This window comes from Panthera pardus, unplaced genomic scaffold (genome assembly GCF_024362965.1).
Source record: "Panthera pardus isolate Hobbes unplaced genomic scaffold, ASM2436296v1 HiC_scaffold_6, whole genome shotgun sequence".
Taxonomy (NCBI): Eukaryota; Metazoa; Chordata; class Mammalia; order Carnivora; family Felidae; genus Panthera; species Panthera pardus.
Window position 1 is genome coordinate 98,513,161 of NW_026526991.1, and position 26,963 is coordinate 98,540,123.

Sequence of the window (26,963 nt, forward strand, 5' to 3'; positions counted from 1 at the left end):
CCAAGCTACAGAAACTGACTGGCTTGCTTCTTCGTATGTCTCCCCTCCTTCCAGTCCAAGCTGCAAGACTGCCCACCCCTCTTTTAAAGCTAGTATGGTGATTGAGTTGATAAGCCTCTTAGATTCTCTTCTCCAACAACCCCTTCTCTATTCAGATACACCCTTGCTGAATGTTGTAGCTCACAAACTAGCACCCAGTCTCAATAAAACGAAGAAGAGTAGATGCTCGAGAAAATACTGGCCTTGGCCGTCTCTAACACTTGATACAGTGGGAAAGGCACGTGACCCAAAGAGAGGAGGGATCTGGTTGATTGCACTCCATCGTTGGGTATACAAGAGGCATACCTGGATCCCATTCCATCCGGGCATCCAAGTTGAGGGCTGGTGTCTCCTTTATTTTTTTATTAGCAAACTAATACATGCATCCACCTGCTGGTTCACAAAGACAATTCACCCAATATTGCCAATGCCTACAAACCTGGGAAAAGCAAGAAGGTATTTCCCACTGATTTTATAAAAATGTTCAGAACCCTGGCAGCAACAGATATACACTTTTACTATTTACAAGGAGAGAACAGGGCTTAAGGGAGCCAAAAAGAGACAGTGAAGTGTCCTGGGGTTAGTATTGAGAGGCAAGGGGAAGGTGTGATTATCAGGATCTGGACAGGTCAGCTGTGCAGAGGCCAGCTCAGGACAGAACTGGTCCGAAGTCACACACCATGGAGACAGAGGCACAAGGCCTGGCTAGGCTTATGCATAGCAAGCTGTTCTAATCTTTGGACCATGAAGTCTGTACAGCACAAATAACCACCTCTGAGTGTTAATCAAATAAAATCTGCCCCTAGGGTTTTAAAGCTGTCACGGTCCACGAAATTTGGTTTCTTTTTCCTTCTAATTTAGATCCCACAGGGACTTCACGTACCCTTTATCATAGATGAGATCCAAATCCAAAATGAAGCCCAGAGGTATAGAGAATATTGAAACCAGTGAGCTTACAGAAGTTTGGAAAGGCCTCCATAAAGATTGGTGACGTTGACTTAGAGTCTTAAAAACACAAAACCAATGATGGAATGATAAAATAAGAAAGAACCTGTAGTGATCATCTACTTGGAGTACAAACTCTCACACTTTTTTTTTTTTCCTCCTAAGAAAGTTATAATATGAGGGGCGCCTGGATACCTCAGTGGATAGAGTTTGCGACACTTGAACTCAGGGTGGTGGGTTCAAGCCCCATGTTGGGCACGGAGCATACTTAAACTTTTTAAAAATTAAAAAGAAGAAGAGGAAGAAGAAGAAGAAGAAGAAGAAGAAGAAGAAGAAGAAGAGGAAGAAGAAGAGGAAGAAGAAGAGGAAGAAGAAGAAGAAGAAGAAGAAGAAGAAGAAGAAGAAGAAGAAGAAGAAGAAGAAAGTTACAATACTATTCCTAACAAAATGTTTTCACACTGGCTCACACAAAGATTTCATAAGTACATACTACAAAATAAATAGGCAATAACTTATATGGCAATGGAAGCTTAAGCTTCCATTCTATCCTGTGTCCCAGGATGGCTCAGCTGTCCCATAATTTTAATTTATTCAAGTCACTGTTAACTCTTTCTTTGCCGCAGTGCCTGGTACTCTCAGTGCTCTCATTTAGGCTTCTCTTGACAACGAGTGTGTATTCTTTTTTTTTTTTGAGACAGAGGGCCCACCGGCAAGCGGAGGAGGGGCAGAGGGAAAGGGAGAGAGAGAATCTTAAGGAGGCTTCATGCCCAGACAGAGCCTGACAAGGGGCTTGATCTTACAACCCGTCACGAGACCATGACTTGAGGCAGAAATCAAGAGACAGACACTTAACCAACTGAGCCACCCAGGTGCCCATATCTAGTGCATTCTTATATGAACATTTGTACTTAGTCTCTGATGATTTAAGTTTGGGAAACACTGCATTGCCAGTTTCAGAAGATGCCGGTTCTCAGCAAGTATAGGGTGAAGCCAAGTGACTATCGTTAATACAAGAAACATGAATAGCATCCTTCTTATTATATTGTGTAAAAATTATGTACGTTTTTATGGGCAGGTCAAAAATGATTATCTGAATGTGTACACAGGTACACACATCTGCATGTTCTGCATGGGATGAGAAGGTAGTTTTTCAGGAAGTGACTCCCCCAGTTTGTTGGTTCCCTTGTCTCCAGCTTTGACTTTGGCTCCTATGGCGTTCGTTTTCTCTTTAATAATTAGGCGATGAAGCAGGGCTTTCTAAGCACACGGAAATGGTTCTGTCTCGGAAAACTAACTTTACACATTAAAGAATATATCTTTCATGATAAAGGATCCGATGTTTAGAAATGTTAGATCAAGGGGTGCCTGGGTGGCTCAGTCGGTTAAGCGTCCAACTTTGGCCCAGGTCTTGATCTCACGGTTTGTGAGTTCGTTCGAGCTCGGTGCTGGGCTCCGTGCTGACGGTGCAGAGTCTGCTTGGGATTCTGTCTCCCTCTTTCTCTGCCCCTCCCCTGCTCACTCTCTATCCCTCTCTAAATAAATCCATAAACATAAATATACATATATATATATATATATATATATATATATATATATATATATTAGGTCAAACAATGAGTCACTGTTAGGGTACCGATCTCAGATATAATGAAAGGATATACGGTTATATTAACTAGCAGGGGGATATTTTTGAATTGTAAACTCTGGAGGGAAATAGATCTGATATGTAAAGAAAGCTGTAGGAAATGCTCTTTTTGTCACAAACAACTGCTTCCTGTTTAAGTGAGGCAGTATACTGGCATGATGACAAGGAACTTAAACTCTGGAGGCAGAGTCATTTAAAACGTAGCAGCTATGTGACCATGGTCAAATCATTTGAACTTTTTGTGCTTGTTTTCTCATTTATAAGATGGGAATAATAATAGTACTTACTTGATGGGACAGTTGCTACATATATTATGTATATGTAAATGAGTTCACATATAGAAACAACTTATAACAGTACCTGGTACATGATGAGTCCTGTATATATTTGCTGTTTTTATTATTTTCCCCCACTCAACCCAGTACATATAATCAAATATTTATAAAATTTGTTTGCCCCTACTTATTTACAAAGCTACCTCTACTAATTATACTGAAACTTGTAGGTTTCCCAAACATCCATGGTATAATTGGGGGGCTGGGGGGGAGGGAGAAACACTTAATCTGGAACTCTGAAGCTCAAGGAGAAAAAAGTCAGGATTGGAGCCATAGTTGTAGAATAATGAATAATAATACCTTTCATCTATTGAGTGCTTATTATAGTCCAGGGTGTTCTAAATGCTTTCCATGTAAATCTCATTCGATTCTCCTAGTGACCCTATGATATAAGTACTTTATTATCCCCATTTGGAGGAGGGAATGGAAGCAAACACGTGAAGTAACTTGCCCCACGTCACACGGCAGGAAGTAAGACCCAGAATTTGAGCAGTCTGGAGGCTCCAGTTTGTTCTCTTAACTACCAGACATCATGTTATCATATAAAATTTATATATTATCGTTTGGGCTAATATCCAGTGAACATAACTGTGCAACCAGACTAGCTATCTGAATGGCTGGTGCTCTGTTCTGATTAGCTTGGTGCTTGGATGATATCATTTGTTAATATATTATGACGATCACTTCTGATTATGGGTGGTAGTTAAAGCCATGGAAATAGATGAGATCTTCGGAGAAGTGTGTTTTTATAGTATGAGAAAACTAATATTTTGAGCACCATGAAAGCAAAGGTAGGCTCTGTTTTAGTCACTACTATGCTCCCAAATTGGTTTTACTCAATCTCTGCAAATATGTAAAGGAAGAAAAAGACCGAAGACCGTCTATCAATGTCCTTAGCGTAGGTTTTCCAAAGGAGTTGAGGAACAAAAGATAAATAAAGTAAATAAAGTAATAAAGTAATAAAGTCAATAAAATAATGAGTATACACTATTATTCCGAGAAACTTGGCTGGGAAGAAATGGACCAGGTGACAGCACCACATGACTGGAAAATAAAAGACGACGTGCCTTTTTTATCTGGCATTTACAGCCTCATTAATGACATTTTGAAAAATTCGAACAGACCTTTAAGAATTCCACAAAGTTATTCTAAAGCTCATCTACCACTCAAAGAAACCTGTGAGAACACCAAGAAAAGTTCTGAAACCCGTAAGAACACCAACAAAACAGCAAGACAACAATGGGGGCTTACCCCTCAGTTACTTGACCTCCTCCACCTTTCTACTTTTCTGTTCTGACTCAACCACAGGCTTGCTTGGTCACACCCTCAGCGACATTATCAATTGCAGCTACTCTGCTTTCAAAATAGTTAATCCGTTCGGTGTCTGACCATCACATACTATTCTTCAAGCTTGATTGTTCAAATACGCCCACGATCCCTATCTAATGATCCTATCGAGATTTCCAGATGGTTGACCATTCTGACTTTTCCCAACCCGCCAGCCTTCTCCTTAGTTTTCTTTCTCATCCAGCTAACTCAAACTCATCTGAAGCTTTGTGGCCTCTGGCTTTTTTTTTTTTTTTTTTAATTTTTTTTTTTTTACATTTATTTATTTTTGAGAAACAGTGAGACAAAGCGTGAGGGGGGGAGGGGAGACACAGAATCTGAAGCAGGGTCCAGGCTCCGAGCAAGCGGTCCGCACAGAGCCCTATGCGGGGCTCGAACCCACGCACTGTGAGATCACGACCTGAGCCGAAGTCAGTCGCTTAACCAACTGAGCCACCCGGGCGCCCCAACTTTCACAGTAGTTTTTAAAAAAAATGCTTAGACAGGCTTCACTGAGATACCTAATAAGTTCCCAGCCCCTCTTTTGGCCTCCCAAAAGACTGCCTTGTATCTCCACTCCAACCCAGGAAGACAAGTGAGCAAGTGACTGAGCCAGTCTGACTCCATTATGAAAACTGGGGAGATCCTAGTTACTGGTGTATCCTAAGTGCTCAAACAAAATGTTTTACAACTTAAGTAATTTTTTAAAAAAGCACACTGACTTTTAGCCCCACAGTGTTCCTTGTCTGACCCCGGCTAAATTGTATAATATTTCAGCTTCCTAGTCTCCTCATGCGGCAAGCACTTTATATGTTCACCAAACTCCATTTTCTTCTCCTCCTGGACTGTGTTTCTGTCTTTCTTAGAGTTGGGTGGGACCACACGATTGATTTTTGATTAGTGGAATTGGGTCAAAAGTGACGTTTGCCATATCCAGTCCTTGATTCTAAAAACACTCTTTCGTGCAACTTAACGCTTTCTTGTCTCTTCTCTGTCCCCTCCTGTGTATGCTGTCTCCTATGAGATGGCCGAATGTGGAGAATTCAGTAGAGAGTTCCAAGGCCATAGGAGATGGTGGAGTCACCAGATGGAAGGAACCTGGGTCCCTGAGTAACTGCAGGCAGCAAGAACATCCTCACCCGATTTACATTAGGCTTCTGTCCCCTCCTGTGTATGCTGTCTCCTATGAGATGGCCGAATGTGGAGAATTCAGTAGAGAGTTCCAAGGCCATAGGAGATGGTGGAGTCACCAGATGGAAGGAACCTGGGTCCCTGAGTAACTGCAGGCAGCAAGAACATCCTCACCCGATTTACATTAGGCTTCAGTGTGAGCAAGAAATAACCTTTTTTTGTGTATAGCTGCTCAAAGTTTAAAAGGCTGCTAATTACAACAGTACATCATCCTATAAATTTGGGCTAATAGATCGTCTATTAAATCTTAGGATGTTCTGAGTCCGAATCAAATAAAAACTTGTTCTTTGTTTCCCTTGAGCATCTTAGAGATTGGCTTCATGAAATTGTCTGTCCTAAAAACACACAGCAAAAGTCCCTACCGTTAAAACCCGGGATGGCTTCCAATTATTCTTATCTCCTGGCATCCAAGCCCTTGTGTAGTCCCCTCCCACATTGAATCATGGCTGGCTGGTGTTACCAATAGAAGACTGCAGAAGAAATAGCGTATGATTCCAAGACTCAGGCATTAAAGATACGGCAATTTCCACCTTGGTCTCTCTTAGATGCTTGCTCTGTAGAAAGCCTGGTGTCAGGTCGTGAGGACAGCTGAGCAGCCCTGTGGAGAGGGCTACCTACATGGCAAGGAACAGACCTCCCATCAACCACTAGCCTCTACTTTCCAGCCATGTGAATGTGCCACTCGGGAAGCATATTCTCCGGCCTCAGTCAAGCCTGAAGATGACGGCAGTCCTGGCTGACTGGCTGACAGCTTGACAGAAACCTCACGAGAGACCCTGAGCCACAAACACACTGATAAGTTGCTCCCGAATTCCTGATGAAGCTGACATAATAAATATTTACTGTTGTTTTAAGCCACAAAGTACTAGAATAATTTGTGATACAACAGTGGATGACACGATCTGTGATACTACTGTTTGTTAAAATTCCTAGACTCTTTTTTTTTTTTAATTTTTTTTAAAGTTTTATTTATTTTTGAGCCGGGGAGAGACAGAGCATGAACAGGGCAGGGTCAGAGAGAGGGAGACACAGAATCCGAAACAGGCTCCAGGCTCTGAGCGGTCAGCACAGAGCCCGACACAGGGCTTGAATTCACGGACCTGATCATGACCTGAGCTGAAGTCGGATGCTTAACCGACTGAGCCACCCAGGCACCCCCTAGATTATTTTTTTAATCTCTTTCTATCCCCTTCAGCATTATTGAGATGTAGTAACATACAATGTTGTGTAAGTTTAAGGTGTACAACATAATAATTTGATATAATATATATTGCAAACTGATTACTACAATAAGGTGAGTAGACACATTCATCACCTCATTGTTACAGGTGTGCGTGTGCGTGTGTGTGTGTGTGTGTGTGTGTGTGTGTGTGTGTATAATACACATCACATCTTCTTTATCCATTCCTGGTGATGGACACTTAGGTTGTTTGCATGTCTTGACTATTGTAGACAATGTTGCAATGAACATGGGGTGCAGATACCTCTTTGAGATAGTGATTTTATTTCCTTCAGATATATACCCAGAAATAACATTGTTGAATCATATGATAGTTTTTTTTAAGCTTTTATTTTATTTTATTTTATTTTATTTTATTTTATTTTATTTTAGGGGCCCCTGGGTGGTTCCATCAGTTGGGTGCCCGACTTCAGCTCGGGTCATGATCTCACGGTTCATGAGTTGGAGCCCCGTGTCGGGCTGTGTGCTGACAGCTCAGAGCCTGGAGCCTGCTTCGGATTCTGTCTCCCTCTCTCTGCCCCTCCCCTGCTCACACTCTGTCTCTGTCTCTGTCTCTCTCTCTCTCAAAGATAAACATTTAAAAAAATAATAAAGTTTTTATTTTATTTTATTTTGAGAGTGAGAGAGAGAGAGAGCACACAAGCAGGGGAGGGGCAGGGAGAGAGGGAGAGAGAGAGAGAATCCCGAGTAGTCTCCTCACTGTCAGCACAGAGCCCTATGAGGGGCTTGAACTCAGGAGCCGTGAGATCATGACCTGAGCCGAAGTCAGACTCTCACCCTATTTAGCGACCCAAGGACCCCTTAATTATTTGTGATGCTCTTGTGAATGGGATTTAAATTTTTTTCGTTTTTAGATAATTTGTTGGTGGTGTATAGAAACACAAGCTGAAAATTTCAACATTCCAATGACATTCTCTTTTTCGTGGGGCATCAGTGCCTGTTACTGAAACAGAGTGTATGCGGGAATCATTCTTTTTTTTTTTTTTTTTTTTTTAATTTTTGAGAGAGAGAGAGAGACAGACAGACAGAGCATGAGGCAGGGAGGGGCAGAGAGAGGGACACAGAATTGGAAGCAGGTACCAGGCTCTGAGCTGTCAGCACAGAGCCCCGCTCGGGGCTTGAACTCATGGACCGTGAGATCATGACCTGAGCCGAAGTTGGACGCCCAATCAGCTGAACCACCCAGGCGCCCACAAGGAATCATTCCATTCATCTCCAAGTCACAGGAAGTTGTATCAGTCCTGTAGCTAAAAGGATATGGGGGGGAATCATTTGGTAATGGCAATTTTGAAGAGTAAGTCTGAACAATGTAAGCTGATTCTGACATCTTCTTAAAATCTTTAAGCAGGGAGGGAGACTCTGGAAGGAAAAAAAAGAATAATATTTTTCTTGATACTATTGTAACCACAAACATTTCAAAACATTAGTTGGAAGTTTATTGAGCAACTTTCAAGAGAATACAAATGGGACACCTACATTTCTTCAATAGGATGACATACATCAATATGGGAAAAGAGAATATCTGGAATTCTGTAGAGCCAGTAAGTGTTGTAATAATAATAATAATAACAATAACAATATCAAGTTAATGTGGAGTCCATGTATATCTTAAACCGGTTTATCTGTTCCCTTCTCTCATTTATTTCCTACAGAGATTGTCTTGTTCTTCTCGCATTTTCTTTTTTGTTTGTTTTAAGTTTACTTATTTATTTTGAGACAGAGAGAGAGAGAGAGAGAGAGAGAGAGTGGGGAAGGGGCAGAGAGAGAGGAAGAGAGAGAATCCCAAGAAGGCCACACGCTGTCAGCCCAGAGCCGGATGAGGGGCTCGGTCTCACCAACCGTGAGGTCATGACCTGAGCCAAAAGCCAAAATCAGGAGTCTGACGGAACCCCCCAGATGCCCCATTCTCACACTTTCTTAAGGTACGTCAAGAAGTTAAATAACTAAATTTCAATACAAATGACAAAGACGGTGAAGAAAAGACATATCAATTTATCAGAAAAGAAGTTTGAAGAAGGATGTTTCTTTTGGCATCATAATCTTTGTCCCTTAATGTGACCGACTAGAGGGGCTCCTGAATGGCTCAGTTGGAGGATCATGCAAGTGTTGATCATAGGTTCGAGCCCTGCGTTGGGTGTAGAGATTACTTAAATAAATAAAACCTAATAAAATAAAATAAAATAAAATAAAATAAAATAAAATAAGATAAGATAAAATAAAATAAAATAACTTACTAGAATTATGCAATGCAGTTCCAGTGCATACAGCTTCATCCATACAACAGGGTACCTGGGCCAGTGATCTTCTTCCCCAGGTGGGTAGTTGACAAAATTCCTCCAGCAGTGATCATACTCTAAGGAGACACAAATTTTGGTTCATTCAGCTAATAGAGCAGAAAGCTACTTTAAAGAGAGCCCAACTTATAGATACACGTTATATAAAACCCGTCAGCCTATTTGCTGTTGGAGATGGACTAACCTCCCCCTGAATCCCTAAAAACAACAACATAGTTTATTCCAAGATGGCTGATGGGTCACCATGGCAGGTGCAGGCATGGAGAAGAGAGCCCTCTTTTTCATATTTTCCTTGCTGTGAATATCAGACCTGGTTCTTTCTCATGTTATTTTGGACTTTCGCTTCTTCTTCTTCTTTTTTTTTTTTAAACATTTACTCATTTTTGAGAGATAGAAAGAGACAGAGCGGCAGTGGGGGAAGGGCAGAGATAAGAGAGAAACACAGAATCCAAGCTGTCAGGACAGAGTCTGATGCAGGGCTTGAACCCACGAACTGCCAGATCATGACCTGAGCCAAAGTTGGACACTTAACTGAGCTAGCCAGGCACTCTTTAAAGTTTATTTATTTATTTAGGAGAGAGAGAGAGAGAGAGAGAGAGAGAGGGAGAGAGAGAGAGACAGAGGATCTGAAGCAGGTTCTGTGCTGACAGCAGAGAGCCCGATGCCGGGCTCCAACTCACGAACTGCTAGATCCTGCCCTGAGCCCAAGTCAGACACTTAACTGACTGAGCCACCCAGGCGCCCCCGGACTTTCACTTCTGAGACTTCCGAAGTGGGATAGTCACTCTTCTGGCCTGGACACATGCTACCAGCACAGTCTCGCATCAACACTTAAGGTCCTCTGTTTGTTGTTTTTACCTGGGACTCTCATAATCTGGACGGTCACACCACTGTTGATGAGGTCCCTGAGTCCTTGCCGGTTTTGTTGATCCAGGTGCCAGAAGAGCCGAGATACATAAATAACCAGAGTCACGCTAGGGTGTTGACTCAAAAATCCTCTGATAGCCTTGGAGCATTCCCAACAGGGACTCCAGGACAGGAACCAGGTGATGGAACAGCTGACGGAGGGGCAAAAATGTCTTTCTGAAGTAAATTTTTCTATAAAGTTGAGCTCGACGTGGTTGGCGGTATTTCTGCCCGAGTTTCGCCAGATCCTATGGCTTGTGCCCCACTTAATTTCATAGAGCAGACAGGCCTCTTTGCGGAGTTCTCTGGGGTCAAAGAAGACTTCAAACTCCCGGGGTTCAATTCTTCTCCTGAAACACAAAAAGCACCCCCATGCTTTCAGGCAATCTTTAGAGGGACCCGAGGAATGATTTCATGTTCCCCTCTCCTATCACACAGATCTCAAACATGACATCTCAGGACATTTTCTTTTCTAATCTGTCTCCCAAAGTTATCTAGGTGGGCCTGTCTGAATCATCAGAGTTTCTCTCACAAGCATAGTGAAGAGAGTTTTCCCACCTCACGTCATGGAGTTACCACTCTCTCTATACCGTTGCTTGGTAGTTTTGAATTCAGGCATAAATATGTAGAGACGCCATGCTCCAATCCCTACACCTCAACGTTCCTCAGTGGACTCTAACTAAATTTTAGGTAGGAGCCTCAAACTGCCAACAAGATTCTATTGCCAAGTTTGAAGAGAGAAGAAGCCTCGGGATTCTTCGGCATGAAATTCTGCATACTAATTCCTCATAAGAAAAAAATTCAAGTTGCTCCCAGTGGCATCTTTATTTATTTATTTTTTAAAGATTTTTGTCAAAAAAAAAAAAGATTTTTGTCTTTAACAGTCTCTACACCCACTGTGGGGCTCAGACTTACCACACCAAGACCAAGAGTCACATGCTCCACTGACTGAGCCAGCCAGGCGCCCCTCCCAATGACATCTGTAGACTTAATCCTTTCCATGTCTCAGAGCTGTAACTCAGGGGAAACTCAAGATCGTGATGAGTACTCTTCTTTGCCATATGGCTGAGTCATCAGCTTATTACATCCCAATATTTCCACTCATCCCTCAAGTATTACATTTATTGACCACATAGATCAGTCCTCCCACCCATCGTGAGATAATTTATTCCCTGACAAAAGTCCCCTGTTATAATGCTACGTCTGAAAAATGGGAATATGGTATAAAATAAAAAGATGAACTCAAAGTGACAAATGAGTTCTCTGGACCTTTCGCTAATGGCTATCAAGTCATGTGATTTAAACAGAGAAGTATGAAGATAAAACAGTAACAGAACAAAGCTGGAAGGTAATTTATTTAAACACAAACCAAAAGACATACAAACAAAGATATAGGAAGCAATAATCATAGGGCGCCTGGGTGGCTCAGTCAGCTGAGCATCCAACTCTTGGGCCCACAGCAGGCTCTGCATGGAGCCTGCTTGGGATTCTCTCTGTCTGCCCCCAGCCCCTAGCTCATGTGTGTGCTCTCTCTCTCTCTCAAAATAAAAAAATAAACTTTTAAAAAAGCAATAGTTATAGAGAATGAAGTTAGAAAAGGCAAAAGGTGGGGCGCCTGGGTGGTTCAGTCGGTTGAGCGTCCGACTTCGGCTCAGGTCATGATCTCGTGGTTTGTGGGTTCGAGCCCCGCATCGGGCTCTGTGCTGACAGTTCAGAGCCTGGAGCCTGCTTCGGATTCTGTGTCTCCCTCTCTCTCTCTGCCCCTCCCCCGCTTGTGCTCTGTCTCTCTCTCTGTCTCTCTCTCTCTCTCTCTCTCAAAAATAAATAAATAAATGTAAAAAATAAAATTAAAAAAAAAGAAAAGGCAAAAGGAAAGAGTGGGAACACGATACAACAAGAAAGGAAAAATATGGAAAGCTATAGTCCTACAGCTCTTAAATCCACCTTTTCTTGCTGAATTAAATGCTCACTATGGTAGTATTCTTTTCTTTCTTTTTTTTTTTTTTAATGTTTATTTATTTTGGAGAGAGGCAGAGAGAGAGCAGAGGAAAGGCAGAGAGAGGAGACACAGAATCCAAAGCAGGCTCCAGGCTCTGAGCTGTCAGCCCAGAGCCTGATGCGGGGCTTGAACTCACCAACTGTGAGATCGTTACCTGAACTGCACTCGGATGCTTAACCAACTGAGCCACCCAGCTGCTCCTATGATAATATCAGTCTTACCTCAAGGTGGCATCTCCAGCGGAAGGCCCTGTTGACCAAGAGACGATTATGTCAAATAACACCCACACACAATATATTTAGCTAAGAAAAATACTCGGTTTTTCTAAACCTGCAAACCATATCAGAAAATGGGGTTAAAAGAGTCTCTCCTATATTCATTGGATCGGACCCTCAAGAAAAGCCAAATTTGTAAGGGCTCTGCCAAAAATCTATTTGCCCAATCCCAAACCAGAAAATCCTCCTTAAGGCTCCAGCAAGAATGATCAAATGCAATGAGACAGTCATCCCTCAGAGGCTCCTATGTGTAATTTCTACCTGCTTCCATAGCACCCTGTACGTCCTTCATCACAGCAATTATCATGCTATACATTTATGTTTTTTTATGGAGCTATTATTCTTATATTTTATTTATTTTTTAATTTACATCCAAGTTAGTTAACATAGAGTGCCACAATGAGTTCAGGAGTAGATTCCAGTAATTCATCCCCTAGCTATGACACCCAGTTACACCTAGGTATCACTAGGTATAAGGTAGGTATAAGTTATATCTAGGTATAAGCACCCAGTGCTTATCCCAAGTGACTTCCTTAATACCCCTTACCCATTTAGCCCATCCCCTTCCCACAACCCCTCCAGCAACCCTCAGTTTGTTCTCTATATTTAAGAGTCTCTTATGTTTTGTCCCCCTCCCTGTTTTTCTATTATTTTTGCTTCCCTTCCCTTATGTTCATCTGGTGTGTCTCTTAAAGTCCTCATATGAGTGAAGGCATATGATTTTTGTCTTTCTCTGACTGACTAATGTCACTTAGCGTAATACCCTCTAGTTCCATCTACGTAGTTGCGAATGGCAAGATTTCATTCTTTTTGATTGCCAGGTAATACTCCATTGTATATATATACCACACCTTCTTTATCCATTCATCCATCGATGGACATTTGGGCTCGTTCCATACTTTGGCTATTGTCGATCGTGCTGCTATAAACATGGGGGTGCATGTGCCCCTTCGAAACAGCACCCCTGTATCCCTTGGATAAATCCCTAGTAGTGCAGTTGCTGGGTCATAGGGTAGTTCTATTTTGAATGTTTTGAGGAACCTCCATACTGTTTTCCAGAGTGGCTGCACCAGTTTGCATTCCCATATCATGCTATATTTTGATTGGTATTTACACAACCATAATAACAATGAATTATAAATTATGTGAGATACGGATTATGAATATCTTGTTCTAGACTCTATCATCACACTGCCTGAAACATGTTGGCAGTAGATATTTATTGAACAAATAACTGACTGAGTCTCACTACTAACAATTATGGGATACCTAAATATATACACAGAGGAACGAAGAGACAGAGAACAATATTATGCGGAGAGAGTGGCTCTCTCATACATTGTTGGTGGGAACGTAAACTGGTACAGCCACTCCAGGAAACAGGCAGTTTCTTAATCGTTATTATTATTTTATTTTTATTTTTATTTTTAAAGCTTACTTATTTATTTTGAGAGAGGATAGGGGCAGAGAGAGATCCCAAGCAGGGTCCGTGCTCAGTGAGGAGCCTAATGCAGGGCTCCACCTCACAAATGAGAGATCATGACCTGTGCTGAAATCAAGAGTTGGTTGCTCAACTGACACCCAGGTGTCCCAGAAGTTTCTTAATTGAAAACAACAACGGGCGCCTGGGTGGCTCAGTCGGTTAAGCGGCCGACTTCGGCTCAGGTCATGATCTCGCGGTCCATGAGTTCGAGCCCCGCATCGGGCTCTGGGCTGACAGCTCAGAACCTGGAGCCTGTTTCAGATTCTGTGTCTCCCTCTCTCTGACCCTCCCCCATTCATGCTCTGTCTCTCCCTGTCTCAAAAATAAATAAAACATTAAAAAAATTTTTTAAATAAAAAAAAGAAAACAACAACCTTAATTCTTTTTCTGTATTAAAAACCTGGGTAGCTCTGTTGGTCCATCCTCTGACTCCTGATTTCAGCTCAGGTAATGATCTCAGGGTTGTGGGAGTCTGCTTCAGACTCCACGCTGAGTGGGGAGCTGGCTTGGGATTCTCTCTTTTCCCCTCTCTCTCAGCCACCCCCCCCCCCCACGCTCTCTCTCTAAAATAAAAAAAAAGAGGGGCGCCTGGGTGGCTCAGTCGGTTAAGCGGCCGACTTCGGCTCAGGTCACGATCTCGCGGTCCGTGAGTTCGAGCCCCGCGTCGGGCTCTGTGCTGACAGCTCAGAGCCTGGAGCCTGTTTCAGATTCTGTCTCCCTCTCTCTGACCCTCCCCCGTTCATGCTCTGTCTCTCTCTGTCTCAAAAATAAATAAACGTTAAAAAATAAAATAAAATAAAGGTTAATTAAAAATTAAAAAAAAAATAAAAGCAACAACAATAATTGAAAATGCAACTGCCATATAACCCAGCAACTGCACCCTGGGCATTTATCTCAGAGACACGAAAATGTAGGCTCCCACGAAGGCTGTATGCAAATGTTTCTATCGCTTTGATTTGTAGTATCTAAAAACTGGCATCAACCTAGATGTCCAGATGTTAAACAATCCGTGGTAAATGGAATGGAATTCAGCAATAAAAAGGAACAAACTATTGATACATGTAATAACTTGGATGAATCTCCAAGGAATTATGCTGGGGGAGGGGGGAGCAATCTCAAAAAGTTGCATTCTGCATGACTCCATTTGTCTAACATTTTGAGTGGCAAAATTTTAGAAGTGAGGACGGATCAGTGGTTCTCAAGAATTAAGAACAGGGGTGGGGCAGGAAGAAGGAGGGTTTGGTTATAAAAGGGCAATAAAATATCTCTGTACTGTTGGAATGATCATGGTGGTGAAAACACAGACCTCTGCAGGTGACAAAATTGCCTACAACTAAATACACACAGAGGCACCTGGGTGGCTCAGTCGGTTAAGCGGCCGACTTGATTGCAGCTCAGGTCATGATCTCACGGTTTGTGAGTTCGAGCCCCACGTCAGGCTTTGTGCGAACAGCTCAGAGTCTGGAACCTGCTTTGGATTCTGTGTCTCCCTCTCTCTGCGCAACCCCTCCCCCCAATTCCTGCTCATGCTCTGTCTCTGTCTCTCTCTCTCTCTAAAATAAATTAACATTTTTTAAAAATTCAAAACAAATAAACATTAAAAAAAGAAAGAAAAAACTAAATACACACATAAATGACTACAAGTGCAACTGGAGAAATCTGAATAAAATAGGTGGATTGTGTCAATGTTAGTATTCTGGTTGTGATATTATTCTACACTTGATCTTAGCCACAGGCTGAGAAGCCATAGGTTGTGAGATTATTCTATAGTTTTGCAAAACGTAACCATTGGGGGGAACTGAGCAAAGTGTATAAGGAACCTCTCTATTATTCTTTTTTTTTTTTTTTAACATTTTTATTTATTTTTGAGACAGAGAGAGACAGAGCATGAACGGGGGAGGGTCAGAGAGAGAGGGAGACACAGAATCCGAAGCAGGCTCCAGGCTCTGAGCTGTCAGCACAGAGACCGATGTGGGGCTCGAACTCACGGACCGCGAGATCATGACCTGAGCCGAAGTCGGACGCTTAACCGACTGAGTCACCCAGGCGCCCCAACCTCTCTATTATTCTTAAAGCTGCCTGTTTTTAAACTTTGATTATCTCAAAATAACTACTTAAGGAGTATTTAGTAGTATGGAGAGAAGCCAGGGCACCACTGGCTTAATATAGATGTACTTTTGGGGTGTCTGGCTGGCTGAGTAGGTAAAGCATGCGCCTTTTTTTTTTTTTTAATTCTTGTTTATTTTTGAGAGAGAGAGAGAGACAGAGACAGAAACAGAGCAGGGGAGGGCAGAGAGAGAGGGAGACAAGAATCCGAAGCAGGCTCCAGGCTCTGAGCTGTCAGCACAGAGTCTGACGCGGGGCCCGAACTCACAAACTGCAAGATCATGACCTGAGCCGAATTTGGACGCTCAACCCACTGAGCCACCCAGGCGCCCCTATACGCACATGTACTTTTTAAACCACAAATCAAGAGGAATGAAGAAAGATCTGCGTCAGTGAGAGGAGTGAAAAAACATTTGCAAAATTCATATGGAAAGATATTCCTTTTTTTTTTAAGTTTATTCATTTAGTTTGACAGAGAGTGGGGAGAGGCAGAGAAGAGAGGGAGAGAGAATCCCAAGCGGGTTCCATGCTGCCAGCGCTGAGCCTGATTCAGGGCTCAGACTCAAGTACTGTGAGATCATGACCTGAGCCGACACCAAGAGTGGGACGTTTCACCAGCTGAGGCACTCAGGTGCCGAGATATGAAAAGATCTTGTTGAACCAGCAGAGGAGAAGCTGACTTCACCTGGAGCCCAGTGGGTACTGAGGGCATTGACGGCAAAATGCTGCCGTACAAAGGATCTCAAAGGTGGCAAAAGTCTCCCTCTGAATCAAGTTAATGCGGAAGGAGGGAGAGACAGAATCAACAATCACTGCCTTTAGGAAAAGAAAAGAACAATAGAGTTAGCAGCAGAATTTGGAGCTCGGATGTAAACTGAGTCAACATGGGGCACGACTCAGTCATCTGAGTTCCCAATGTACAAAGTTTCAGGGAATGGAGATAATCCTTCAGTCAAAAGAAACAGCTAAGAGGGGCATCTGGGCGGCTCAGTCAGTTAAGCGTCCGACTTCGGCTCAGGTCCTGATCTCACGATTCGTGGGTTCGAGCCCCGCGAGGGGCTCTGTGCTGACAGCTCAGAGACTGGAGCCCACTTCGGCTTCTGTGTCTCCCTCTCTCTCTCTCTCTCTCTCTGCCCCACCCCCCTGCTCATGCTCTGTCTTTTTCTGTCTCAAAAATAAACATTAAAAAAAAAGACTTTCTTTTTTTTAACTTCATGTACTTATTTTTTAATTTTTGACAGAGAGAGAGAGAGAGAGAGAGAGAGAGAGAGAGAGAGAATGAATGGGGGAGGGGCGGAGAGAGAAGGAGAGAGAGAATCCTAAACAGGCTCCTTACTGTCAGTGCAGAGCCCCGACGTGGAGCTCAATCGCATGAACTGCGAAATCTGAACCTGAGCCCAAATCAAGAGTCAGACACCGACTAAGCCACCTGGGCGCCCCCCCCGCTGCTATTTTTTAAACTGTTATTTAACAGTTGTATTTTTCACTGAACTTTTTATTACGGTGAAACAAGCATCGATTTGGTGTCATTTGATCAAAATCATTTGTGGATGTGAATAGTTAGTAGTAAGAATAATAATAAATCCCGTTTAAGAGTCGTATGAATAGTATATTAATACACAGGAAAGTTGAAAAACGCTCAAGGACACAAGCACAGGCAGGACACGCACACACATGCACACACACACACACACACACACACACACACACAGAATATCTGCCCTTTTCATGAATATAGAGCTTGCCAGGCCCCCCGGTCCAGTTTACCTTTGTCAGAAGCCATGGTGCTCTGTCACTGGACTTTTCCCCCCGGAACCGTATATTGTGCTGATCGCTCTTACCAACAACACGCCTGGATGTGGCCGCTGATACCTGACTGGGGCAGAGGATGACTCAGTCCTGAGTCTCAGGCAGTTGCCGGGTATCTCGACTGTACAAACAGTAAGCAGATTAAGAGGGAAGGAGGTGTGGGGAATTCACATCAATGTGTTGATAAGAAAGCTTAGGATTCTGTAGAGTAAATCACCGAGGATATCCGCATTTCCAAGTTCTTCCCCGGAAACCTCTGAATTTCGGAACGTTTCCCTCTTTTAAAAATGAAGGGTCAGGCAAGACTGATCAATCATTCTTCATTAGAGAGCGCGAAGGAAGAACAAAGGGAAGAGAGAACCGACGGGTTTGTAGAATCTGAAGGCTTTCAACGTTACCTGGTGCAGACACTGAGGATTATTTACTTATTTCTTTACTTGAGCGACCATTTGCTTATATCTTTAGCGATTATTTACTTATTTCTAACTTCCTCTTATTTTGTTCTTTGCCCCCAATCTTGTTGGAATGGGGAGGGGCACCGATAGATGCAAAATCAGGAGGACTTTGGCCTCTGAGTTGGGTAATTAGTGCATCTAATTACGTCTTTGGTGATCCCTCTTCCTTTTTGAAGCTAAGGTTAAGTGTATGGCCAGGTCCACTCCTGCTTTCTCATCCTTCTTGAGGAAGTGAATACTGTGCTCCAGACTGCCATTGCCTCCTGTTGCCTGAACCCTGGCTCATGCATCTCTGAGGCTCAGCACACACTCCCAGAATTGAGGGCATTTTCAAGACCCAAGGCTCCCTCCCTCTAGGGTCTCACAACTAGAGCTTCTGAACTCTGAATCTCAAGGACCATCCACCCCTATTATACCTAAGCCCCTACATATAAGATCTTCCTTAATTATGAAAGTCAAAGTAGAGCCTCCACAAGATAAAACAGTTGTTTGAGTGGCAGTTAAAGAGTTATGAAGAAGAGGGGCACCCGGGTTCAGTCAGTTGAGCGTCTGACTCCAGCTCAGGGCACGATCTTGTGGATTGTGAGTTCAAGCCCCCCTGTCAGGCTCTGTGCTGACAGCTCAGAGCCCAGAGCCTGCTTCGGATTCTGTGTCTCCTTTCCTCGGTCACATTCTCTCTCTCTCTCAAAATGAATAAACATTTTAAAAAATCAAAAAAAAAAGTTACGAAGAAAGGGCAGAAGTGCCACCTCATAAATGAAGGTCTTTCAGAATCCAAGTGTTTCTTTTTTTTTTTTTTTTTTTTGCTTTTAAGTTTTCTTTCTTGATTTTTTTTTTTTTTTTTTTTTTTTTTTTTTGAGAGAGAGAGAGACAGAGCATGAGCAGGGGCAGGGATAGAGAACGAGGGAGAGAAAGAGAGAATCCCAAGCAGACTCCGTGCTGTCAGTGAACAGCCCAATGCAGGGCTCAAACTCACGAACCATGAAATCGACCTGAGCTGAAATCAAGAGTCGGATGCTTAACCAACTGAGCTGCCCAGGCGCCCCAGGAGCCAAGTGTTTAAAAGTTATGTGGGTGCTAAGTAGAATACCAACCCCTCCAGAGATGGCCACATTGTAACACCTGGAACCTTATAATATGGTACCTTACAATGGCATAAGGGACTTTGCAGGTGTGGTTAAGTTAAGGATCTTGAGGTAAAAAGATTATCCCATCCTGTGTGGTCTCAATCTAATCAAAAGTACCCTTATGAGAGTGATGCAAAAGAATCAGTCAGAGAAGGATGCCTGGTGGCTTAGTCAACTAAGCATCTATCCAACTCTTGGTTTGGGCTCAGCTCATGATCTCATTGTTAGGGATGGAGCCCCACACTTGGGATCTGCACCCATAGCACGGAGCCTACTTGGGATTCTCTCTCCCTCTCTCTCTGCCTCTCCCCTGCTCACACTTTATCTCTCTCTCAAAATAAATTAATATTAAAAAAAAAAAAAAAAAAAAGATGCCTGAGGAGCCTAGGTGGCTCCGTCAGTTAAACGTCCAACTTCGGCTCAGGTCACAATCTCATGGTTTGTGGGTTTGAGCCCCGCGTCGGGCTCTGTTGTGACAGCTTGGAACCTGGAGCCTGCTTCAGATTCTGTGTCTCCCTCTCTCTCTGCCCCATCCCCACTCACACTCTGTGTGTGTCTCTTTCTCTCTCGCTCTCAAGAATAACTAAACACTTAAAAAAAAAAAAAAGAATCTGGCAGTTGAATTGCTGGATCAAGTAGGTAAGCATATATTTCACTCAAGAAAATGCCAAATGTTTATACCAGTTCACTTTCCCGTCAAGAGGGTGCGAGAGTTTCAGCCTTTGGGAGTGTCAGCTCTTAAAGTAGTGATCATTTTTGTGGGTATGGTAGTATCTAATTGTGATTTTTTACTAGCATTGTCCTGATGTTGACCATCCTTTCACGTGCTTATTAGTTATTTACATATCTTCTTTTCTAAAGTCTGAGCATTTTATCCATTTCTTACGGGTTGTTTGTCTTCTGAGTTATAAGAGTTCTTTATACATTGTGGATACAATTCCTTTGTTATATATGTAAACACACTTGCCTTTTCATTTCCTTAATGGTGTCTCTTCTGAAGAAAAGAAGTTCTCCACTTTAACGAAACTCAATTTGTCAATTTTTTTTTTTTATGGTTAGTGTTTCGTGGATCGTGTCTGTAAAATTAGTGCCTACTCGAAGGACGGGAAAATAGTTTCAGTTTTTAGCTTTCTGCGTTTTTGAAGATTTTTCTTTTTAAGTATTTTAAAATAACTTAAGAGTAATTTTTAAGTAACTTGAAAGTAGGTTTTAAGTAATCCCCACTCTCAACGTGGGGCTTGAACTCACAACCCCGGGATTGAGAGTTGCACCCTCTACCGCCTGAGCTAGCCAGGTGCCCCACTTTTATATTCGTTCTATAATCTGTTTCTTTCAGTTAATTTTTGCATATGGTATAATATGAGGGCCAGGGTTCCTTTTGTCCATATGGATATTATTAGTCAGCTAGAGCTGTCGTAACAAAATACCACAGACTGGGTTGCTTAAACAACAGAAGTTTCTTTTCTCACAGTTCTGGAGGCTAGGAGTCCAAGATCAAGGTTCCAACCAATTTGGTTTCTGGTGAGAACTCTCTTCCTGTCTTGTAGACACTGCTTTCTTGCTATGTTTTCATGTGACCTTTCCTTGCGTTCGCAAGTTCAGAGGGCTCAGACCATTAGTAGGTAGCTCACGTAGGTCTCTTCTTATAAGGACATTGATCCTGTTAGATCAGGACCCCATTTGACTTTAATTACTTCCTTAGAGGCTCCTCTCCACATGGGGAGGATTAAGACTTTAACAGGGGTTAAATGTGTGGGGGACACAAACATTCAGTTCAAAGTAGATTTTCTATATCATCTCCCCCCACGTGGATGCTTGGTTTTTAGCACTATTTGTTGAAAGGTCTGTACCTTTCCTACGGAATTACCTTGGCACCTTTACTGAAAACCCAGTCAATCATACAGTGTGGAATCAAATCTCTCTTTCATTCCATTGATCTATATGCCTATCATTCTGCTTATATCACACTGTTATAATTATCGTAGATTTATAATAAGACTTAATATTAGTAGTATAAATTTTTATTTTCCCAATGTTTCCAAATTGCTTTGGCTATATAGGGGTGCCTGGATGGCTCAGTCAGTTACGCTTCTGACTTTGGCTCAGGTCATGATCTTGCCATCCATGAGTTCGATCCCGCATCGGGCTCTGTGCTGATGGCTCAGAGCCTGGAGCCTGCTTCAGATTCTGTGTCTCCCTCTCTCTCTCTGCCCCTCCCCTGCTCACCCTCTGTCTCTCTCTCTCTCAAAAATAAGTGAACATTAAAAAAAATGTAATAAATTAAAATAAATAAACTGCTTTGGCTATATAAATTTAAGTCTGTCAATTTTTACAAACATTCCTCTTGGGATTTGGATTGGTATTGTGTAGAGTTTCTAGATGTACTTGAATAGAACTGGAACATTAAAATATTGGGTATCCAGAGACACCTGGTGGTTCAGTCCGGTAGGTGTCTGACTCTGGATTTTGGCTCAGGCCATGATTTCATGGTTCATGGCTTCAGAGCCCAGCATCGGGCTGAGCATAGAGCCTACTTGAGGTTTTCTCTCTCTGTCTCTCTCTCTCTCTCTCTCTCTCTCTCTTTCTCTTTCCCTCTCTGTCTGCCCCTGTCCCCAGCTCATACTCTATCTGTAAAATAAAAAAAAAAAAAATTTAATTTACAAAAATATTGGGTATTCCAAATCACAAACATGGCTTATTGTTTTGGTTATTTAGGTCTTTAACTCCGCTCAGCAATGTTCTGTAATTGTTAGTAACATTTTGTACAGTTTATGAAATGTATCCCTTAAAAATGTAATGTTTTTCATTGGATGGTAAATGGTATTCGTTTTTCAATTTTATCTTCTAACTCTTCATTGACAGTGTTGTTTAAGGAAATTTCTGGATCACGATGGAGCTGCGGCTGCCCTCTCTGTCATGTCAGCAGACCAAATTCTAGGTACCTTCTGTGTCCCAGTAAATGCTCCCCTTGCCAGAAACACAGCATATCCAGAGCAGCTGATCTCCAAACCCCAAGCCCACTCTGGACCTTCTCACCCCAAAGTGGACTATGTGACCCCAGGCAATCAGATGTTTTCTTTTTTTTTCCTTGTTCTTTATCCTCTAAAAGCTTCCTGCATTCTGCCCCATTTTGCAATTCCCCAAAAGGAGACCATTTGCTTCATCAAGGTGTTAAAGTTTGTTTGCATCACTCTAAACAGTCTTCTTTAATTATTTTTTAAGAGGTTATAGAGGGGCACCTTGGTGGCTTACTCGGTTAAGCGTCCGACTCTTGATTTCAGCTCAGGTCGTGATCTCGAGGTTCGTGGGTTGGAGCCCCACGTTGGTCTTTGTGCTGACAGTGAGGAGGCTGCTTGGGATTCTCTCTCCCTCTCTCTCTGCCCCTCCCACATGCTCTCTGTCTCTCTCAAAATAAATAAACAAACTTAAGAAAAACGCAGGGGGCACCTGGGTGCCTCAGTCGGTTAAGCATCTGACTTCCTCTCAGGTCACGATCTCATGGTTCATGGGTTCGAGCTGGCGTCAGGCTCTGTGCTGACAGCTCAGAGCCCGGAGCCTGCTTCGGATTCTGTCTCCCTCTGTCTCTGCCCCTCCCCTGTTTGTGCTCAGTCTCTCAAAATTAAATAAATGTTTAAACAAATTATTAATAAAAATAAATAAATAAATAACAGTATACGGAAGTAGAATTGATTCATTTGTAGCTTCTAACCTTGTCAGCTTGCTAAATTCACTTACTTCTAATGGTTTTATGGGGCGTGTTTGTAGATTCCTTAGGATTTCCCAGGCACATAATCATGTTATCTACAAATAAACAGCTTTACTCCTTCCTTTCCAACATTTGTACCTTTTCATTTCTTCTTACTGCCTTATTGGGATGGCTAAAGATTCTAATAAATGTTCAATAGAGAAGATAAGAATGAGTATTCCAAACTTGTTCAAGATCTTTGGAGAAACACATTCAGTTATTCATTAGTTGTAGGTTTTTTACAGCTGCCCTTTATGGGGCTAAAGAAGTTCCTTTCTAGTTTGTTGAGAATTTTTCCCATAAAAGATCATGAATTTTGCCACATTATTCTTTTGCATCTTTGGGGATGATTATGATTTTTCTCTTTATTCTGTTAATGTCAAACTTCCACCTAATATTGTCTTATATTTTTATAATTGTCTTATATAATTGTTTTATAATTTTAATATTGTCTTATATTGTCTTATATTTTTATAATTTTATTCACATCTGTGGTTTTTATTGCCTTTCCTTTAAACTTGATTTTTTTTTTGTTTTTTTCTCTTTTTATCCCTTGAACAGTGGGAGGCAAAAAATTTCCCTCTACCCTTTCACATTCTTGGCTGAGACCCCTGTAACAAAAAAACAGATTAACAGGAGGATATGTACGTACATACAGGAACCCCACAAAGATATGAGACTCAAAGAAGTGACCAAGGCGGGGAACTTTCATACCTATTACGCAAAGAAACAATAAATTTGTGAAGAATTGACAAATTGACGAGACAAAGGAATTTTTTCTGAAATGCCACTGACTCATTACTTTATATATTTTTTAATTTTTAATTTTATTTTAGAGAGAGAGAAAGGGTGAGCAGAGGAGAGGGGCAGAGCAGGGAGAGGGGGTAGGGAGAGAGAGAAAGAGAGAGAGGTAATCGTAAGCAGGCTCCACGCCCTCCTGGGGACCAATCCCTCGATCCTGGGACCATGACCTGAGCCATAATCAAGAGTCAGATGCTCAACTGACTGAGCAATCCAAGTGCCCTTAGACAAAGGGGTTTGAGCTTTAGATAGTGAAATGCTGAAGAGGTAACAAGACTTGTTTATACAGCCTTCTCAATCTGAAACTGCCTGTCTCTGCTTTCTACCCTCCTGGTACAGCAGGGTACTGTTCACATGGGAGATTTACCTCCTATTTTCAGGGGCACAAAGGAGGGTCAGAGTGTCCTTGTGCCCACCATTTCTCAAGTACCTTCGACTCAAGATAATCAATATGCCCAAGTGGCATATTTGGGGAAGACATTTTCTGAACCCCTATGGAAACATATGCAAGATCTACCACAGAAATAAATCCATACATCTAAAGTATGGGTAAAATTGATTTTATTCTTTTTTAAATTTTTAATTGGGTTAAAACCCACATAACATAAAATGTTGTATTTGAAGAGGAGGGATAGTAGGTGAGAGCAACACTATCAAACTCTTAGGAAAAAAATGTAGGAGGGGCCCCCCACTGGCTCAGTTAGAAGAGCATGTGACTCTTGATCTCAGGGTCTAGAGTTCAAGTTGTACATTGGGCATAGGGATTAAGTAAATCAACAAACTTCTAAAAATTTTTAATTTTGGGGACGCCTGGGTGGCTCAGTCGGTTAAGCAGCCAACTTCGGCTCAGGTCATGATCTCACGGTCAGTGAGTTCAAGCCCCGCGTCGGGCTCTGTGCTGACAGCTCAGAGCCTGGAGCCTGCTTCCGATTCTGTGTCTCCCTCTCTCTCACTCTCCCCTGTTCATGCTCTGTCTCTCTCTGTCTCAAAAATAAATAAACGTTAAAAAAATTTTTTTTAATTCTAAAAATTTTTAATTTTTTTAATGTTTATTTTTGAGAGAGATTTAATTTTTTTAATGTTTATTTTTGAGAAAGAGAGAGACAGAGAGACAGAGTGTGAGCAGGGGAGGGGCAGAGAGAGAGGGAGACAGAATCGAAGCAGGCTCCAGGCTCTGAGCTGTCAGCACAGAGCTCGACGCAGGGCTCGAACCCACAAACCGTGAGATCGTGACCTGAGCCGAAGTCGGAGACTTAACCAACTGAGCCACCCAGGCGCCCCTAAACAAATTTTTTTAGAAGTAGGTACACAAGTTCATGACTTTGGATTAGGCAACAGCTTATTTTAAACACGATACCAAACACACAAAGAACAACAGCAGAATAGATCAATTGGACTTCATCACATTAAAAGAGGACACTATCAAGAAAGTGAAGAGACAGCTCAGAATGAGAGAAAGTGTTTGCAGGTTATATATCTAATAAGGATCTAGTATCACAATTATTGCAACTCAACCATAAAAAAAATCAAATAACCCAATTAAAATGGGTGAAGGAGTTGAATAGACATTTCTCCAAAGGTAGAGAAATAGCAAATAAGCACACGAGAAGATGTTCAGCATCATTAATCATTAGGAAAACCCAAGTCAAAATCACAACAAGATGCCACTTCATAACCACTAGGATGGCTTTAATCAAAAAATTTGAGGGGTGCCTGAGTCACTCAGTCCGTTCAGTGCCCGACTCTTGGTTCAGGCTCAGGTTATGAGATCGAGCCCCATGTCAGGTTCTGTGCTAAGCATGGAGCTTGCTCAAGAGTCTCTCTCTGTCTCTCTCTCTCTTTCTCCCTCTGCCCCTCTCCCAGCTCACATGTGCTCTCTCTCTCTCACTCGCTAAAATTAAATCATTAAAATTACAAAATAGTTGACAATAGCAAGGGGTAGTGAGGATATGGAAAAACTTGAACTCTCATGCGTTGCTGTTAGCAATGTAAAATGGTGGGTACGACCACTGTGGAAAACAGCGTGGCAGTCCCTCAAAACATTAAACGTAAAGTAACCAAAGGATTTGACACTTCTAAAAGAATTAAAAGCATATGCTCACACAAAAACTTGTATGTGAACGTTCATAGCGGTGTTACTCATAATAGCCAAAAGGTACACACAATTCAAATGTCCATCAACTGATGAATGGATAAATATGTTGTGGTATATCCATACAGTGAAATATTATTCAGCTATAAAAAGGAAGGACTGACACATATTACAACATAGATGAAGCTTGAGAACATTATCCTCAATGAGAGAACCCAGTCACAAAAGGCCATATATTACATTAGCGGGGTGCCTGGGTGGCTCACTTTGTTAGGTGTCTGACTTCGGCTCAGATCATGATCTCGCGGTCCGTGAGTTCGAGCCCTGCGTTGGGCGCTGTGCTGACAGCTCAGAGCCTGGAGCCTGCTTCAGATTCTGCGTCTCCCCCTTTCTCTGCCCTTCCCCCACTCATGCTCTGTCTCTCTCTCTCTGTCTCTCAAAAATAAATAAACATTAAAAACATTTTTTTTAAGTTAACTGGAGAAAGGCAAACAAAAGGGAGAGGAGTTTTCCAAATAGTGTCAGGGCATTGTCTTGTCTAAGGCAAGACAGAACTCAGTACCACAAGGAAGCGACATGAAGAGAATTGGGTTTTAGAGGTCCCACTGTAGCTGAAGTGTGGAGAATGGTTGAAGGGGCAGTTATAATCATAAACGTACCATAAAGATATGAATGCAAAAAGAAAGAAATGATGTAAGAAATATGTCCCTTAAAAGAAATGGAGTATTACAAAAGAGTTCATGTGTACTTCTCTCTCACACACACAGGGTCATGAAGAGACAGAAAAAGAGAGAGAGAGCGGAAGGTTGTGAGGAAGGAAGGAAGGAAAGAAAGAAGGAAAGAAGGAAGGAAGGAAAGAAGGAAGGAAGGAAAGAAGGAAGGAAGGAAAGAAGGAAGGAAGGAAAGAAGGAAAAAAGGAAAAAAGGAAAGAAGGAAGGAAGGAAAGAAGGAAGGAAGGAAGGAAGGAAAGAAGGAAGGAAGGAAAGAGGGAAAGAAGAAAGGAAGGAAAGAAGGAAGGAAAGAAGGAAAAAAGGAAAGAAGGAAGGAAGGAAAGAAGGAAAAAAGGAAAGAAGGAAGGAAGGAAAGAAAGAAGGGAGGAAGGAGGGAAGGAAGGAAGGAAAGAAGGAGGGAGGGAGGGAGGAAGATACTT

At 42.2% G+C, this 26,963-nt stretch overlaps 1 protein-coding gene across 1 annotated transcript; it reads right to left on the reverse strand.

Moving 5' to 3' along the window:
• Positions 1-7,746: 7,746 nt before the first annotated feature.
• On the reverse strand, positions 7,747-17,650 carry APOBEC1 (apolipoprotein B mRNA editing enzyme catalytic subunit 1). Its single transcript, XM_019464585.2, has 5 exons — positions 17,552-17,650; positions 12,142-12,169; positions 9,874-10,271; positions 8,956-9,074; positions 7,747-8,080 (listed from the first exon to the last, which is right to left on the reverse strand). The coding sequence occupies exons 1-5, from the start codon at positions 17,565-17,567 to the stop codon at positions 7,931-7,933; spliced, it is 711 nt and encodes a 236-aa protein (XP_019320130.1). The 5' UTR covers positions 17,568-17,650; the 3' UTR covers positions 7,747-7,930.
• Between the last annotated feature and the right edge of the window lie 9,313 nt (positions 17,651-26,963).